Below are 18,997 nucleotides of genomic sequence, written 5' to 3' on the forward strand. Positions count from 1 at the left end.
CAGGTGTGCAGTGGGATCCACCCCATCCCATTGCAGCACTTTATGCTGACTGAAAAGCCACCCCTGGATCTTCCAGAGGGGGGTTCAACATTGTGCCACAGGATTCAGCCAGAACTTCCAAATTATCACACCTACCGACCTCTGAAAATTCAGCAGTGCTTTCGGCTCATGCAAGATGCTTGTGTGCAGATCCTTGCCAAAGCCAAACTGCACTGCTGTACAGCGTGCAGAAGAACCTAGAACTGTACAACAGTCACCTGTATAACTTGCACCTGAGCAAGAAAAAATCCAATTGATTAGGTCCATTATTTGTACAGGCTAGGAATAATGGATTTGCAAGTACAAAAAGCAAAGGCTTTCAATCACAGTATGCAACAATCTCATCTAGTAAAGTACTACCATCAGCTCAGTGGTGGTGCCCTGTTTACGTAGTTCACACTCCAGACCCTTGTCTGACACCTCCTTTGCTATCCTTCTGGTGCCAACAATATTTTATTTTCCCAGGATTTTGATGGTTGAACAGCAATATTTGTATTGCTGTTGTTTTTTAACCCGCTGTTTAGGCTTTTTAAATTTTGGTACTGTCTTCTTGTGTTTGTTTTCTTTTTTATTATGCAATCTACCCTGAGAATATTTACACCGAAGGACAGCAAGGATCGTGGCTAGCCAATGCAGAGTTCTCCAGATGTTGCTGTACTATAGTTCCCATCACACCCAGCCAGCATGGCCAATGGCCAGGGAAGATGGGAAATGTAGTCTAACGAAAGCAAGCATTGGTACTTACTGTGATAAGTCCCTTCTTTGTAGGGAGGAAGAGGCTCCTGCATGGGTTATCCCCGCCTACCTCTCCACTGGCAGGAGGTCAAACTTTCGAGAGCGTAGACCCTGCTTTCTCTCTTTTGGTGCGTCTGGAGATGCCAGCAAGAGCAACCTGCAAAGGAGCTGGCAGGAAGCTGAACTGGCGAAGAACTGCCCTGTACCCTCTCAGAAATTTGACTTCCTGCCAGTGGACATGGGCAGTGACAACCCACACGGGATCCCCTTCCTCCACTACAGGAGAATCACTGGGTTACCCTGGCAAATTTGTTTTAAAAATAAAATGCAGCCAGGTTAGGAAAGAATGAACAGGAAAGTTGTTGAACTGCGTATATTCCCCAACGGTAAGGTATGTCTAAATGGCCTTTATGTTTTCACCTTGTGCTCTTATGCAACATGTACTGTAATTGTAAGGGCAAATTCAGAGTCGAAGATAAGGAAAGGATACTAAGATCTTTTTAATAAGGGCAACCAAAAGAAAAGAAAAAGTTGTTTCACCAGGATAGATTCACATTACAGTACATCAACATCGACAGCATTCTCTTTCGTCTATTTTTGGTACATAAGATGGAACCTCTCTACATAACCTCGTAAGGCTTCAGTAACTAAGAGTAAAAAACCTATTAGTTTACAATTTCTTTAAAAAATTCTGAAAGACACAGCAAGTTCTAAACTTTAGTAGTGCTACCCATACACAACTACCTGATTTCAGAACCCAGTAAGAGCCCAAACGTCTTTTTCAAGGAAGCTCTGCAGCAGTGAAGTTGTGCAATATGGATGTTGCTTACTATGACTAAAAAAGAATAAAAGAGAGAAAGAAATACACATGGCACATTCTCATTCATGTTTTGCAATGTAAAAAGTTACAAACATACCTAACCAAATAAATAATAATTAAAAAAAAGATGAATGTGTTTGTTAAGTTTCCTAAAACCACTATGGAGAATAATGGCCACATTCGCTCACAGATTATTTACATGGTAATACCCAGCTGAGGGTACACTGCTACAAAACGTGTTAAACAAAGAGTAAACTTGAAATGTTTTACTTTTTTTCCATAATAAAAGTCTAGCAGCTTGACTAGCTAATGCTGTTGTGTTTTCCTTTTCCCCCATAGAGAGTTTGGAAAGTGTTTAATCTATGTCTTCATCCAGTTCGTAATTGTCTTTATCATAAATATCTTTTACTAAAAGAACCCGTACGAGCATGTTTTCCAAAGTATTGCGATCCACTGAGGTGGAGGTGTACCAGACCGTGCTGTCTGAGGGAACCGGGTAGGCTGGCTGCAAATAGAACACATCCATTCTCTGACTGAGATTGGGCGGGCTGAAAGGTGAGAAGAGGACAAGCTTAAAACAACAACAACAATAACAACAACGCAGCCTATCCACATAGACATCCATTCATATGCTGCCAGGGTACAACTACGGTTTTCCACACACTTCTGTTACAGCAGAAGAGCACCTAGTTAAATAGTGACTTCATGTAACATGCAAAAGCTAGTACCTTAACACAAGTCACACTATGGAAAAGTCCATAAAATCAATATTTATCATCCCCAAACCCGCTGAGAAACAAGCAACTGAGGTTTACTACTGCAAACAGCCCAAGGATGATCATATTCAGACTTTTCTACTGTTGTATTGTCCCTTCTTCCTTTAATGATCTGAATCTTATCATGAATGTTTAGATACATGCCTAGTGCTCCCCCTATTGGCTTTTCAGCAGAAGCAAGGCAGACATAAATAAACTATTTTGGTGTAGCCCTCCAACTCAAAATAAGCAGAGGGGAAAGACCTGGAAAAAAAAGGGGGTCTTGTGAGACAACCCAAATGGAAACAGTCCAAACATTCATGCAGACGGAGAGGCCACTGCCGTTACAGATCATATTCTTTTTAAAGAAATAAGGAAGAATTATGTTTGCATTATGTTGTATCTTTCTTATGAGAAAGCATAATTATCTCTGTTAAAAGAGAGAACAGAAGCAATAAGAAACAGATTTACATATACACAGGCTTTACCGCTACTGCTATTTCAATACCTCTTAGATAAGTAGCATTCAAACATTTTCACAGGGCATCTAGAGGGATCCGCTGTGTTTTCAGTTTGTTCAAATACCGGCTCATCATCTTCATGCTTCCTTTTTCCAGTAGTAATTTTATCTTCTAGAACAGAAGAAAGAAAGAAAAAAGAGACAAAACAATAACGGAATGGAATGAATGGAGTGCAAGCCCAAAGGCTACAGTCCTGGAAAGTGGAACCTTTCCATCTAAACCTAACAGCCCTGCCCCACAAATGGCTGTGTGATTTGGAAGGTGGAGGTATGTGGAGAGTGAGAAGGTTAGGGTTAAGCATTCCCTCCCCTGCTGCCACCCCACACATTACCCCCCCCCAATAAATCGGTAACTCTAACTTTGTCTTGAAGGGGTGAAGCTGCAGACAGAAGGCCAGAGGATGGATCCCAAAGCAGTGTGGGCTGGTGGTACCCCACCCCTGCCACAAGGAATCATAGCTACATCTCCTCAGCTGGTAAGTAGTGACTGCACAGCCCTCAGTTCACAGCAGCTCTTTCTCAATTCTATCCAAAGAATGGGGAAGAGCGAGGTGTTCTATGTGATACATGATGGGGTAGAACATAAAAGAGAAAACACAATGCAATGAACCTGCCTTGAAGAAAATCCATAACATCTGTCCTTTAAGTGTGGCTGTAGTTTCTTTGCCACAGCTTTGTGGGAGTGCCACATGGTTTGGCTTCAAGCACGTGGTTTGGCTTCAAGGAGGCACAACTGAGAAAGACACCTGGTCAGAAACTCTGGAGGCGAAGTGCTAACCAGTGGAGACAATACAGAGCTGAGTGTGCAACCTGCCCTCTTTCCAGAGGCAGACCTCTCCCCTTTAGCTAGAGGTCAGCCACTGCCTCAGGTCTGTCTGAGAGAGATGGCGCTGTTGCTGTTGATTTCTTACCCACCCTCCACCACAGGAAATTTAGAAGCCTGTAGAAATTTACAGAGCCAAGTAATTAGCCCAGTGGCCCTTTCGATTGGGCCAAATATGGATGCTGCCACCATATTCACTTCAGAATGTTATGGTACCTTCGTTATCCGTTCCACATAAGGAGGAAACCTGGTATCTCAGACAAGCTTTGCTATCCATGGTTAGAGGATTTTTCTTCCAGTGCCTATAAACGGTGCCAAAGGAAAGTCTTAAGTGCTGCTCCACTGTTTTCAGGCCAAAATACTTGGTGTTGAAGTAGAACAGTGTATTTAGAAGAGCAACTGGAGAGTGGGATCCTAACTGCTTTATCCTCCACAGATAGTCTTCTTCAACCCGAGAAAAAATTGAACCTGGTAAGAGAAAGGCGGGGGGAGGAGATGAGTGTTCTGTAAATGAACCTATGGAATTTAACAAAAGAAAAATGTGCTAAACTGAATTATTAGTTATATCTCTCAGAAATATCTGCTACAAATTAAAAATTCACAGTCCCACCTCTTCAGTCTAACCAATCAATTGAAGTTTACATATATCTACGATTGACAATCAGCTTCATGGAACTTAAAACACGGAGTTTTAATTGCACTGAACTTGCTTAAGGAGCATGAATTCAGAAAGAAAAGAGGATAATGACAAAGACAAGAACAGTTACCGTCTGGAAGTATGCTTGGTTGCCAGCATCTGAGTATTTTATTTATTTCCTGCTCAAATGTTTGATAGTCTGGATCCAAGAAGATATTATCCTTTCTATTGCTTCCGTTCAAATACTACAGGAAAAGAGGAAAAGCAAAATATTTAGTAGACCAAGACAAAAAACCAGAAGCAAAAACTATTCCTTTTATATACATATGAAATCAGGCCATTTATTCATTTTAAGTTTTACAAACCCTCTCCCTCCAAAAATGAATTCCAGGGTAGTACACAAAGTAATTTAAAATTACAGAAAATGATATGGTTAAAAGTGTTTGAAGGTTTGAATATTTTTATATATTTTAAGCTGCTGTATTTTATGCTTCTTGCTTATGATAGCATCTCAGTTTAACACATTTGTCTCAGTTTAGTAATTAACAGGCTTGTCAAATATTGGGTTGGATTAAAAGCTTCCATTCCCTTCCATTCACAGAGGTTCTTCCAGGAATGCAAAGGCCTTTGAACTAAGAGAGGAGATAATTAACCTCTGGACTTCTGTTACTGGGTGCTAGGAGCATGCTTTCTGTGACTAGAATTGCACTCATGGAAGCTTTGGATACAACAACCAATTTATTCTACAGACCAAGACACCTAGTAGCATTAGTTACAAAAAACATATTTAATTGTGGGGGGCGTGGAGAGAGACCCAGAAGGGGAAGGGAACGGTTTTGGGTTGAAAGAAAGCAAAAAGTATTTGTTTTCCACTTCAGCCAGTTCCACTTTGGCCACGTTTACTTTTAGAAAGTATTTCAACAGGTAATTCCTTATTTTGCCACTGCCAGTCTTTCATTCAGGTTTATCATGATATCTCTCCCATACAGATTACACTGTTGTTAAAATGACTCACTTCCTGAATCCCAAGACACAAATAATAGATGCTGTCAGGTGCATAGTTTTCCCCATTTGGTCTTCGGATCTCATTAACAAAGTGTGCCAACCCAAAGTTCAGCTCAGAAGACGTATGTGACACGATATCTTCTTTCAATTTCACTGTTTTAGCTGTAGCGCAAAATATTGAGAATCATGTAATGCAAACTCCATGTCATAAATCAAAGCATCTAGCAGAATACAGGAAACAGATAAAATGTATACAAAAGCAAATGCAAACACTATCGAAGAAGCCCATCTCAGACGAGAGAATTTTTTCACTAAAACTGGAAATTTCCATTAACACTTTTATAACGCTTAACTATTTGGTACTCGTAATTATTATTTGTAATATCTTGCTATGACCCTGTTTCACAGATCAGGCACTCAAGCTGAGAGCAACTTGCCCAAAGCCACCCCAACAAAACATGGTAAAGCAAAATTCGAACCCCGATCTAATCTCAACCCACTGTCTAAGCTCAACCCACTGCCTGCCTGCCTGTCTGCCTGACCTGAGACTTATAGCTAAGTAGGAAATACTTACTTGAATTCAGCTCATCTAATACTGGCAGATCTTCATCTAGATTCCTAGTTTTTACCCAGTGTTTCCACGCATTTACACCATACGCATACTTGAAGGGGAAACTGCACTCTGAATTCTCAGAGCTATCATCCTGAGAGTGGTACTCTGACACTGCTTTTCTCTTCGCTCCCTGCCATTAAAACAGATCTGTAAACATTACTGCTTATAAACATTGAATTTACACCACTTCTGCACTCTACTACGGGCAAATGAAAGCCAAGAAAAGTCATAAATACCAGTCATCAAAGTCTTTTTAAAAAAACAAAAAAACAAAAACACCCAAGTAATACTTGCACTTTACTGAGCTCAAATCAGCATAATGGTTCCCTATAATATAATCCCTTTCAATAACTGTTCTGCACTAAGATCCAAAGTTGGTTTTAATTATGCAATAAATAATAATAATGATGATGATGCAATTATTGTTTAATTAGAGCCACCAGTGTAAAGGCACTTTACAGCATTGTTTTCAGAGGCAACAAGCTTGAGAAAGGTAAACTACATTCTGGCGTTGGGAATAATTTTATTCAACATTATGTCTAAAAGGCAGCCTTAAAATTTTAGATTGTTAAATAATTGCTACCAGCCCTTTAGAAAGGTAGGTAAGACATGTGTGACTGAGAAATCCAAACATTTGTGTTACCTTAAGAATTACTCTCAGGGGTGTTGTTGCTTGAGGAGGAAAATCTAAATGGAGATCTTCCCTGATTTAATTTGACGCATGGTCCATTTAGAAAGGCATTATGTTAAGGAAGCTCCGTTGTGTCAAAGGAAGTGGCATAAAAAGACTATCGTGCTGTTTACACAGCTCCCTTTCATTTCAGTAGGTTTAGTTCAAGAGACCTTCTCAGTGCCCTCCCCCCCCCCCAAAAAAAAACTTTAATAGCACACGACTGTCACCTAATGAAATGCTTCACCTTCATTCATGGTAGGGCTATTTCAAGCTCCTATTATACAAAAGGTCACAGCCATATCTTCCATTTCCCATGCAACGCATATTAGTTTGGAATACATTTCAGTCACAAAAACTATATGCGTACCTTCTTCTTAGTTCGAGGTCTTGGCTGTTCCTCGTATTCCTCTCCAAAGACAGGTGGCAGCAAAAATTCACTTTCTGTGTCTAGTTCCTCTGTTGCTGTACATATATTGGAAGGGTATTAATGCAGTTAAATGTCATGTAACCTAAAACTGTTGTATCGGGTGCATATAACTGACAGAAGCCTTAATTATTGTACAATGTGTTTTACACATTATTCATCAGTGTTGGTCCCTATTCTAGAAAAACCTGCAGAAGACAGTATTCTGAGAAGCACTGGTAGCGTAACATTTATTGCATCCTAAAAAGTGGTTGCTTCAGTAGTGCTTGAGTAAGACAACAATTTATCACTTCATTTCTACTCCCTTTGTTTTTTGGTATGAGAGAGAGAGAGAGAGAGAGAGAGAGAGAGAGAGAGAGAGAGCGCCGTGCAGTTGGGGTGCAGGAAATGGGATCTAGCATTGGTTTGTTAGTATGAGACCTTCCTAGCTGAGGGCATGTGAGTTGACAGGGATATCTAGTCCATCCTCGTGTAGATATAAAATTCTGGAACCAAGTTTGATGGCCAATAGGTTCAAGACAAACAAAATGTATCTTCCTGCAGTGCAGTGCAGTGCAGTGCAGTGCAGAACTCATGTGGTGACTGTTACCACAGAATATGGCTTTTATATCAATTAGAGTAGAGGTGGCCAACTCCCAAGAGACTGCGATCTACTTACAGAATTACCAAAACCTCCCGGGATCTACCAGTAGATCGTGATCAACCTGTTGGACATCCCTGAATTAGAGGATAGCAATGGCTTATAGCCAGAACAGTAAGAAAAGAGTAACAGTTGCACCCATTTTCAAGGGAAGGGTGTCTCTGAATTCCAGATTAAGGGACAAAAACAGGTGGCGCCTTTCATCATGTCTTGCTTGAGAACTTCCAAAGGACACTAGATGACCAGAATGTCCAAGAATGCTGAACCAGATAGACAACGGCCTGATCTAGGCATTCACGTGCACTCATGCTCTCTTTTAAAAGGATAAAATTACCAACATATTTGTAGATTGCTCTAAGCCATTGTAAAGGCTTTGAGTCAGAAACTGTTAACACATTAATAAAACCAAGACGTCCATGTGGGGAGGAAGGGATGAAAACAAGTGTTAAAGAAGTTGGCCCCATGTTGGCATCAATACTATCCATTTTAAAACTGAGTGTACAAACCTCTAGGAAAATCAACCTCAATGTCAAGGTCTGGCTCATATGGAATATCAGGCAAGCTTTTCTGGGTTTCTGTTTTACAGTCGGGCAATTCTGTCTCAGTTATTACACCTGTCTCAGTTATTACACCTGCAATTAAAGAAAGGCAATGTAACTAATGTGTGAACATGAACAATGGGTCTACTTTGAGCAAAATGCAGTTGAATACCACCCAGTATATTGGTTTTATTTTATTTAACAGGATTTATTATCCAAAAACAATATAAATGATTCATTGAAAATACCAATCAAACTAAACTTTAAACCCTGTCCTAGGGCCTAAGACTAGAAACTTAGCTCCAGAATATAGCATCCATCAGGAAAAAGCATTGTGTCTGGGAAAAGGAACACACAACAATCACTCTTTGCTCACACAGTCCGCTGAGGAAAGAGAGGGAGGGTGTCATCTCAAGAAAGTCCTGTATATATATCAAGAGGGTGAAGAAGAAAGCAGCAGAGCCAGTGCAAGTCAGCTGTCACTCAAATCCTAGTGCGTACGCACTCTCCTGCAGTCAATAGTAGTCAGGAGGGCAGAGCAGGGCAGGGCCACTTTGCTGACATCCTGTCACCACTGCTGCTATAGCTTACTTAGAGGGGCAAGCAGTGAGGTTGACACAGTGCAAATGCACCGGCAGGAGCACTGGATTAGTTCTGCTGGTGCACTGACACTGCACTGAGCTTGCTACCACCTCCACGCTTCCTCTCTCGGTAAGCCACAGCAATGGTGGTGAGGGGACGTCAGATAAGCACTCCAAATCCTGCCTCTAGTGCAATGCATCCTCTTTTCCAGAAGGGGACCCATCCCTCTTGAAATAGTTCCATGTCACCAAGGGAGGGAGACCACCCAAAGTCTAGGTATAGTTGCGCTATGGATGTCCACCTTCAATGGCCCTTTGCATAATACCATTTTATTCCCATCCAGATCACCACAATTGATATAGCCAGCCATATCGGCCACAAACCCCAAATGGAGAGGAGGGCAGGGAACAGAACTGTCTACACCATCCTGGCTTGCTTTTTTTTCTTTTTTTAACCCCTCTGAACTTGCAGTGGGAGTGGGTTCACCACATAAGCACTGAGGACAGATTCAAATTTGCCAAACCAATAATAAAAAAACCCTGTTACCAAGACATACTTTTGAGCTCTTGAGGTTCCACTTTCTCCTCTTTTTCAGGCATCTCTTCTGCTACAGCCAGTGACTCCTCCTCAACCTTCACAGGACTGGAATTTGTTTTGTTATTTAGTTCTTCTATTGCTTCAAGTATCTTCTCGCTGCTCTCCAGTGTGGTGGGCAGAAAAACCGGAACTGGTACCTAGTATAGGAAAGATTAAATCATTAATGTCGCTAGTGACGAAAGTACCGCTAACGCCAAGAAAGCAGAGCTGGAGTAAGTCCTCACAGCCATTTTTCCGAAGGAGAAACAACCAGTGGCATATAAATGTAGGGACAAACAGAAAAGGAGAAATTAACTCACTTAGTGCATATGTACCCAGGGGACTATAAGCAGGCGGCCACGAAAACAGGCTGAATAAAATATGTAAAAGCACAGCATTAAAAATAAAAAAGCCCCAAGGTGTAATTCTGTCTCCCACTTCACTTACAGTGGGTGGGCTATTTAATCCCACATACTTCCATGAGCACAAGGGGGTGGGGGAGGATGTGATTTTGTAAATTCCCCCTTTCTTCTGCAGCCTCCCATGCTATTCCAGCCAAAAGCTCTGCAGAAGATGCGGGGGGCGGGGGGGGGGGGCACAGTGCAAATGCACCGGTGGTAACACTGGATTAGCTAACATTGCTGGTGCAATGTTACCTCCCCACTCACAGAGGTCTCCACTGGACACAACTGGATACAGCCCTACGTTCTCCGGAATCTCAACCACTCCTATAAAAATAGGTTATTTCTGGTATCCCCATTTAGAGGGATAACACAAGAATACATTTCAGTATATCAATGTTAGGGTGGTGGAAAAGATATGAATGCTCTGCATTAATTGGTTAATTCCATAAACAGGTTAGGTAAAGGTAAAGGGACCCCTGACCATTAGGTCCAGTCGTGGCCGACTCTGGGGTTGCGGTGCTCATCTCGCTTTATTGGCCGAGGGAGCCGGCGTACAGCTTCCAAGTCATGTGGCCAACATGACTAAGCCACTTCTGGCGAACCAGAGAAGCACACGGAAACACCATTTACCTTCCCGCCGGAGTGGTACCTATTTATCTACTTGCACTTTGATGTGCTTAGGGCTTCCTTATTACTTTCCTACCCTTGTATGCCTCACTTATCTCCATGTCTGACCAGGCTGCTGGTTTATGGGCATGCAATAAGAGGGGCACAGCTTTCTGTAGAAAGGCGTGGTACAATTTATTGAAATGATAAATGCATTTTGGCAAGAGAACAGATGCCTGGGGAGATAAGCATATTTAAGAGAGTGATCTGTTGAAGCCTAGCATCTCTTAAGACGCACAATCAACTCTTTTTAAGAGATGATTTCCAGTAAGAAAATTTAGGATTACTAAACTATATTCAAGGCATGCAAAATACTACAAATTTTAGAACAAGGCTGAAATCTGGCTTACTGGAATAGGAACCGTTGTAGGAACTGGAACATTTTGACTACACATGTGCATAGGAACAGGTACATACACAGGAACTGGAACAGGTACAGGGATGTATTCTTTTTCCCAGCCATCATCTGAAACAAAAGACAATACGCTGTTATAGACTACCACAAGAAGGGTAGCATACAATCATGAGATTATAATTGTATTCCTCACAAACAATGTTGCAAAAGAAGGCGATTGGACAGCCAGTGCTTTGACTCAACAGTTTACCTGTCTGACAAGATTTCGTTTGCATGTGAGGTTTACAGTATGTTGCTTTAGTCATTGTCAGAGGTTTGCAAAGAACTGCTTTGTTCTTCATTTCTTTATTTGGTGTTGGGGAAGGAGGTGGTGCCGATCCCTGTGAATAAGGACATCAGTCAATATTAGCACCCCCAAAACAAAAGAAAGACCCCTAACAAGGGCAGGGCAATAGCCCACTCAGCTGACACTGAAGTTTCTTTAATACAGGATAAAGCTATAAATGGCTGCTTCTGAGAGCTCAAAATGGATTTTCTATAGTGATGTAAGAGATGTAACAAGTTTAGTGGGAGGTACCACAAAGTCCACGCCCTGAAGGTTATTTCCTTTTAGAATAAAGCCTGCATTCTAGTGGACGTGGAGGAGATTATTCAGGGTTCTAGACAACTAGCAACAAGTAGGGAGGACACCCTAAACTCTTTTACATCAGTAACTCTCTAAAATCAATCTGTGGTATCCAGCACAGGGCCTGAGGAGTTCCACTCATGCAGTGAGACTACTCTTTCCTCCCTTCTTCCCAAGCACCCCCAAAAACTGCTCAAAGGTCCTCTCCTCCAATCTTCTGGAGCAGATTTTGAGGGTGCCTGAGGGGCTTCAGAGGAGAGGAAAGGGAAGTTCCGTTCTGCAAGCAGAACAACATTGTTGGATACAACCACGAACACATTAAATTGCTGCTGAGTTTGCAGGATCATCACAAGTTTCCTATATAATCATTAACCCACAGCAGCTTGGCCCACCCAAGACACTTCTCAGAAGTCTCATGCCATAGAAGTTGTGCTACAGAAAACAGACCTAGATTCTCTGAACTGGCAGATAGCCAATATAAGCCTATCAGGAGTTTTATTGTGAGCCAAAATACCAAAACAAATCCCCACCTATATTTTGTGGAATACAAGTACAATGAACCCAGCTATACAAGCTGCAATTTACTTACTGTGGTTTTTGTTCGGGGGGTTTGACAGCCCTGATCTATGAATGAGAAAAGAGAAAATTAATATAGTGCCATTTTTCTAATGCAGTTGTTATAAAAGGTAATACCAGTGTTTTCAACCTCGTTGCACTACTACAGTAATAACGTATACCAGCCATGATGAACATTGTTCTGCCTTTATGGTTGGAGGCAATGTGTGTCTGAATGCCAGCTGCTGGACTCACAAGCAGGAAAGGGCTGTTGCACTGAGGCTTCCCATGGTAAGCCACAATAAGAACAGGATGCTGGACAAGATGGCCCACTGGACTGATCCAGCCGGCTTTTCTTATGCCCTTAACATTGTCCAGCTAATTAACCGATTATCAAGTAGCAGGGGATCCTCCTAAGAATGGGGAAACTGTGAGTCTGCTTTCATTTTTTGGAAAGGCTGTCCATTTTTGTCCACTGATCATGCAGGCTGACATGCTGAGCTCTAGGGTGATCCCTGCTCATCTGTGTGCACTAAGTTATTGTATAGACGGCTCCAGTGCTTTATCTTAAAAGAGCTCTTTTGGAAGCTCATATTGCTTGACTTTCCTGAAAGCACATCATCTCTTTTTTATTCTGTGTTGTTAGTTACGGGAAGTCTCATACCATACTGTAAGTTTTCTGGTCCTTTCTCTGTTGCCATATTAGGTTCATTTTGTTGACAGTAGAAACGTAGAAGACAGTGCTGATCGCAGAAATGCTTCATCTCTCCTCTCCACTGGACTTTCTCCCTAAGAGTTCCTTGAGTTTTGCAACAGTCACACCTTGCGGCCTTAAAAACAATTTTCAATGTTGTTAACTAGAGAAAGAATTACTACCATACATGTGATATAAATACTATTCTAAAAGGTGTTTAGACTGGGTAGCTGAAAAGGGAAAGTAAGTAACAGTAATAGCTTTGAAATATTTTTAAGCAGCACAGTTCTACTGTGAAATTCCTTCCCTGGGAGCTTTACCTGGAGCCTTCACTACATATTTTTAGGAACCAGGCAAAAACATTCCTCTTCTCCCAGGCTATAGGCTAATTAAACAATTGATGGCTTTTTAAACTGTGTGTGTGTATGGGGGAGGGAAGCTATTTTGTTTGTTCGTTATTAAGGTATGTATTTTTGTGTTTTTATATTGTAAATGACCCTGTGATCTTTGGATGAAGGGTGATATAGAAATTTTATTATTATTATTATTATTAATAAAAATAATACTACAATAAAAAGGACCAGGCAAAAGCAAAGTGCCTGGGAGCATTTCTCCAGGAGCCTGCATGTTGGCACATCTTTAGGAAGCCGTAGTTTGGCTTTCTGTATCATGCAAACCAAGTTATAGCATGTTATATGACTGCACTTCTTTATTTATATGCAGCATTTGGATCAACAATATTTTGGATAGTTTATCTTTCAATCTTCATTTCTTTTCAAGCTTTTGAATACTTCTTGAATACTGCATTACCTTATAGTACCAGTCTTGAAATTTTCTACAGCACTCTTCACTGCAGAAATCTCTTACTACTCCATCAAGTTCCTTAGTTGCTCCTTTTTTACAGAGCTGAGAGCAATAATTGCAAGTGACGCATCGTAATCCTAACCGCCTTGCAAAATCTTGTTTGTACAGCAGCTTGCAACCTGGAAAAAGAAAAATGACACAGACGGTTGATGAAACCTATATGATATGGGCCTCTGCCGTGGGTGTCCATGTGCACTGTATTTAAACCTATCTTTAGTTGTTGCTTGGATTATTTTTAAATCTATTTTTCATTATTCTCTTTTTTATGATTCTGTATAGTTTGAGATGTGAAAGGGTATTGAAAAATGAATAATAATACAAGATAAAATATATTGATCAAATTCTAATGAACACTGAAAAGCTTTTGCTCAATAAGACTTTTTTTACATTAAACGTGTCTAAACATATCTATATAAGATTCTCTTCCAGGAGAATACTTCCTTATGAAACAAAATTTAGCCATGCCCATGGCTGAAGTGGATTTGTATAAACAGGGGTTCTATCACAGAAAACAAAATTGCCTGGCTCATTATTTCATATTCTAGATGTCCATCTGCTTTCAACTGACGTTGAAGTATATCACTTTTTATTTTATTTTTCTGCGGTTCACTGCTCCATCTAGTGGAGATGTTGTGAACAAATCCACACATTAGAATTGCGTCCCTGGTTTTATTTTGCATAGGCTATAGGTTTAAATAAAGGTGCTTCCCAGCAATATATGACAATCCAATAGCATAGACATTCAAGGGCTTTAGACTGTTTTATATACCATCTCAGCAAAATTCCCAAATAGTGGTTGGTCTGAATGGTCCGAAAAGGAGAATACACTGAAACCTCAAAATCCACTTACTTTTTAAAGGCCCCCTTGATCTTGCTGCCCCCCCCCCAAAAAAAAACACAGAGAAAGGTCAGCTTTTTTGCACTGTGTGGCAAAAGATGCACAAACCCCCAGGGCCATCCCAAGATATTTGCTGCCTGAGGCTAAAGTTAGAATGGTGCTCCTACCATACCATGTACAGAAGCTGACTGGACTAGCAATTAATCCTATTGAGGTGAAGGACAGTTCATGTAGCATAAACAGTTCTGTCCTTCAATAGCAGCCTACAACCAAGAGACCAGAAGGAATATCCTGCCACTGTCCTCTAAACATTTGCCACCTGAGTTGGCCATCTCACTCTGCCTAATGGCAAGCCCTGTCTTGTCCTCTGTTCTTTTCCCAATTTCCCAGATAATGCTAGCAGGTGGGGAACAAATGTGGAAAAACATAGGCTCAGGTTTCCTGTATCAGAAGCTGTTTCTACAGTAGACTGTGTGTGTGTGTGTGTGTGTGTGTGTGGACATGCTGTGGACAAGAGTTAAGGCATTTTTGTAGCACGTGATGCAATTTGCTGGTCTATATTAGATTTTGCAATGTACCAAACGTGCAAAATCTAAACAAAAAAAATATTCAATTGATTCAAGCAGTAGTACACTGGGAGTGGAATCTAACACTGCACAAATGGACTCATGCTCACACAAGGAGCCCTCCCCTTCTCTTGTCCTCCTTGCAACGCCCCCAAATCTGTCCCTAAGCACCCTCCACAGCGTTATTTTGAGGGCAAACAAAAGGCTGTAGGGGGGAGGACAAGAAGGCGAAACCTTGGAAGTCCATTTGGCTTCCATGCGGACAGCATTGGATATTGGATGTTGATATTACTCAGCCATTAGTCTGTCTATCAGATGACAAAAACTACCTCAGATCAAATAAATGGCAGGCTACGGCCTACTGGCTCCTTCAGTTAGGCCCCAGACACATCCAAAACTGGTTCACGTGTTTTTGTAATGTTGAAATACTTAAATACTACGTTTACAAATGACAATATTGGTAGCAATATGCACCAGAGAGACACAACACACCTTCACTACAGAATGGTCTCTTGATACCAGAAAATTTCACCGTTTCATGCAGAGTCTTCTCCTCTTGACAGTATTCACAGTATGTTACTATACAATGTAGTTTCTTATAATCATCAGAACAAATTTTACTGCAGAACTGATACACTTTGTTCTAATGGAAAAAATACCACAGAAGATAAATGGGTAAGTTAGAAGACTTCAAACAAAAAAAGCAAAAAGTTACATTAGCTTAAGACATTTTATCCAAAAAAATTAAATCCTTATTCACAAGAAACTCTACCCTTCAGGAAAAAGGCTATGTGTTTGTTTTTTAAAGCAAAGGAGAATCCGTTTGACTATTAGTTCTTTAAAATGTCAAATCATCCAACAATATCAACAATATGACATATTAAGGCTTTTATATTTTGACTAATAAAAGTAAGAACTGTGGTTTTTTTAACCAAGGATTGGGCAATGTAGCTTGCTGGGCACAGTTGCCAGATCAGCAAAAGCCATTCTATAGGAATACAGAAGGCAGAGCTGTTTCTATGTATTTTCAAATTAATGTTCTGCAGCTAACTTGCAAAGCAGACTTTGCACACCCACAAATTCCAGCAGCAGTAAGCGCTCCGGCTGGTTGGAAGAACTAGGGTGTCTTTGTCCATTCCACCCCATTTCCTAGGAGCAGGATAAATAGTTCTCCACACTCCTCTCAGAATACCACAAAGTATTTTACGTACAGCCATGCATGCACAAGCAACATTTTCATGGGAGGAAAACCAAAGGCTGCAATGTGAGCAGGGCATTGTTTCCTACATTGGGTTTTTCTCCCATACATCTAATAATTTAGAATACATGGGTGATTTACAATTTGTAAGAAACAGACACAGTCATACCTCAGGATAAATACACTTCAAGGTAAGTATTTTAGGGTTGCGCTCCGCGGTGACCCGGAAGTAATGGAGCATGTTACTTTTGGGTTTCGCCGCTCGCGCATGCACAGATGGTCAAAATGTCACGCACATGCGTGGAAGCGGCGAAACGTGACCCGCACAGACGCATCTTACGTTCTATTCAGGATGCGAACGGGGCTCCGGAACAGATCCCGTTCGCATCCCGAGGTACCACTGTACTAGAAAACAAGACACCGTGTTTAATCATACTGGTGCCTGAGAGAAAGAACTGGCAGTAACTGGAACTGAACCATAGATGTCTGGAATGTGTTGGTGATCAAGAATGTATTTCCTTTTCTTCTGTCATAACAGTTTCCCCATGAACAACTCACACATAATTTGAACAATAAAATAAAATTGGGGTGGAAGGTCTGGAGCTGAAATGTCTGCAATGCTAGGTCCGCCTTCTTAGGGAGGGTTTTTCATAGCTGAGGCACCGCTATAGAAAATGCCCTTTCCTTGGTAGGTATCATAGTGTATCTCTACTGAGTGAATTTTGAATAAGGTCTAGAAGACCTTAAAGCATGAATAGGCTGGTAACATTCAACTAGCATTAAAGAAATATTAAACAGCGACTTGGTTGGGCTATAAAGATTTTAAATACATCAATAAAATATCAACAACATTTAATGTTCAATACAAGAGCTACATATCCCATTTTGATATAATTTACTTACTTCCCATTCCAGTACTTCAGGCTTTGAGCAGAAAGTATTTTTGCAATAATTGCATTTCAACTGAATATCACTCGGAGCCACAAACTGGCCATTGGTTGAAGACTGTACACTAAGAGTCTGAAAAATATTTTTAAAATATACAGATCAAATTCCTCCACTGTTAAGACACAGTAAAAAAAATGAGAATCATAGCATTGTAGAGCTGGAAGTGCATTAGTGAGAATATGTGCTATTATGAAGAGGGTTTTCCTTGAAACGGCTTCTGCTAAATTTCACATCCTCTAGATAGGATCATTCGCAAAGTTTCTGAGGCTCACTTTTACTGTTTATACAGTCATCAATGGACATGACAACTCAGAGCTACATAGAGAAGGAGGTGTCAAAAGAGCCTCCAAAACAACAACAGCAAAAAGGGGCAAGAGGGATGGAGGAAACAATGATAAATATGAACACTGGGTGCTCTTTGGCTTCAGTCCAGCTGGGGAAGGTTAAACCAAAGGCTTTGCAAAGAAGGGAGAGAAAGGTGTAAGGGGAAGCACAGGCGAATGAGTGAAGCTGTGCAAGAGAGAACTTTAGGCAGCAGGTGGTGATAGACGAACAACATTTTCTAGTAGAAATATATCAGGAGATAACAGTAGACAGATGAGGAGGGGCAGGCCCATGGAAAAAGGTGGAGAAAGAGTGTGTGACGTCTCATGATCTAACTCCCTCTCATTATGTCACTGCATTCTCAACCGTTCACTGTGCTCAGCCTACAGAACCCGTTTGGCTGCACTGCCACACGAAGACCGAGATACACACACACACACACACACACACACACACACACACACACACACACACACGGAGGCATTAAATCATAATCATTACTGTCAAGGCAGAGGTCTTTATGACAAGATTCCAATGAAATTCTAGTCAGGTCTATGCACTTAATTATTACAATTATTTACATCCTGTCTTTTAGGACACAAACCCTTCCAAGCAAATTTACAAGAAACAAAAAAAGATTACTAAAAGCCACATTAACAATATTAAAATATAACACTTCCTGGAGACCCTTCACACGGGGCACTTGGTGGCAGAAGGCCCTCTGGGTTGGGGGCAACTGGAGTGGTCCTGATGAATCCTTTGCCTAGCTAACCTCTTTCTCCTAATAATGCTTTCCAAAGAGCACATGGCCTTGAAGTAAAGAGAAGAAAATTCAGCTGGTGCAGAAACAGATATGAAACCTGTGGTTGAGCTAACCACAGTTAGGCCTGCCAAAGGGCCTATTTTGGCCTGTGAGTCCCTTCTTACCCCAGCCACAGTCCCTCCACCTGATGTCTTACAGCTGAGGTGAAGGGAGAGACCAACAGCACAAGCGCACACATGCTCCCTATCAGCACAACATCCAACAAAGAGGAGAGGAGGACCAGGAAGAGAACAGTTAACAAAAAGGGAAGGCAGGCTAATGAAAAACACAGAGTTGATTTAGAACCCTAAAGGAGCCCAACTGTCTTCAACCACAGGCAGGGAGAGTTAGCTGGAGGACAAGATGACTCCTGCCCCTGGAGAGGTAGCAAAAGGCTTTTCCAGACCCTGCCTGGTCTGTAGTCAAGCTCCATCTCACATCCCTTCAAAAGCCGACAAAACAAAGGGATAGAGAGGTTGAGCAGAACCGCCCACAAGTACAGGTAGAAGCAACAGGGAGAAACCCTTTCCACAGTAAGCATCTAGATAAGTCAAATCTTCCAGAAAAGGCTACCCCAAGGTCTTCAGACCATCCTAATTGATAAGAGCAAATAAAGACTGTATTTGATGGGTGGTGGTGATAGTGAACAGCAGAATCAAGCAGACAGTACTCCATTAGCAAAGCACACAATGTATGTCATTTGTCTCTGCAACCTGTGTATTCCTTTGACTCAGTCTCCAGCTCCAACTCCCAATTAATTTGCATTTAGCACATCTT

General features: G+C 41.2%; 1 protein-coding gene across 9 annotated transcripts in view; it reads right to left on the bottom strand.

Moving 5' to 3' along the window:
• Positions 1–1,250: 1,250 nt before the first annotated feature.
• ZMYM2 (zinc finger MYM-type containing 2) overlaps positions 1,251–18,997 on the bottom strand; it is a 62,456-nt gene continuing 44,709 nt past the window's right edge. For 6 of the 9 annotated variants that reach the window (XM_081199334.1, XM_081199338.1, XM_081199332.1 and 3 more), the window contains 16 exons: positions 17,050–17,166; positions 15,441–15,591; positions 13,491–13,663; positions 12,651–12,816; positions 12,021–12,055; positions 11,057–11,186; positions 10,802–10,917; positions 9,362–9,539; positions 8,191–8,316; positions 6,988–7,082; positions 5,909–6,077; positions 5,345–5,496; positions 4,460–4,574; positions 3,909–4,160; positions 2,858–2,981; positions 1,251–2,142 (listed from right to left, as the gene is read on the bottom strand). In XM_081199334.1, coding sequence (XP_081055460.1) covers positions 1,950–2,142; positions 2,858–2,981; positions 3,909–4,160; positions 4,460–4,574; positions 5,345–5,496; positions 5,909–6,077; positions 6,988–7,082; positions 8,191–8,316; positions 9,362–9,539; positions 10,802–10,917; positions 11,057–11,186; positions 12,021–12,055; positions 12,651–12,816; positions 13,491–13,663; positions 15,441–15,591; positions 17,050–17,166 — 2,292 coding nt within the window. In that variant the 3' untranslated portion in view covers positions 1,251–1,949. The remainder of the gene's footprint in view (positions 2,143–2,857; positions 2,982–3,908; positions 4,161–4,459; positions 4,575–5,344; positions 5,497–5,908; positions 6,078–6,987; positions 7,083–8,190; positions 8,317–9,361; positions 9,540–10,801; positions 10,918–11,056; positions 11,187–12,020; positions 12,056–12,650; positions 12,817–13,490; positions 13,664–15,440; positions 15,592–17,049; positions 17,167–18,997) is intronic. The other 3 variants (XM_081199337.1, XM_081199336.1, XM_081199340.1) reach the window with 3 other exon arrangements.

The sequence above is a fragment of the Podarcis bocagei genome (assembly GCF_964188305.1).
Source record: "Podarcis bocagei genome assembly, chromosome: 6".
Classification (NCBI taxonomy): domain Eukaryota; kingdom Metazoa; phylum Chordata; class Lepidosauria; order Squamata; family Lacertidae; genus Podarcis; species Podarcis bocagei.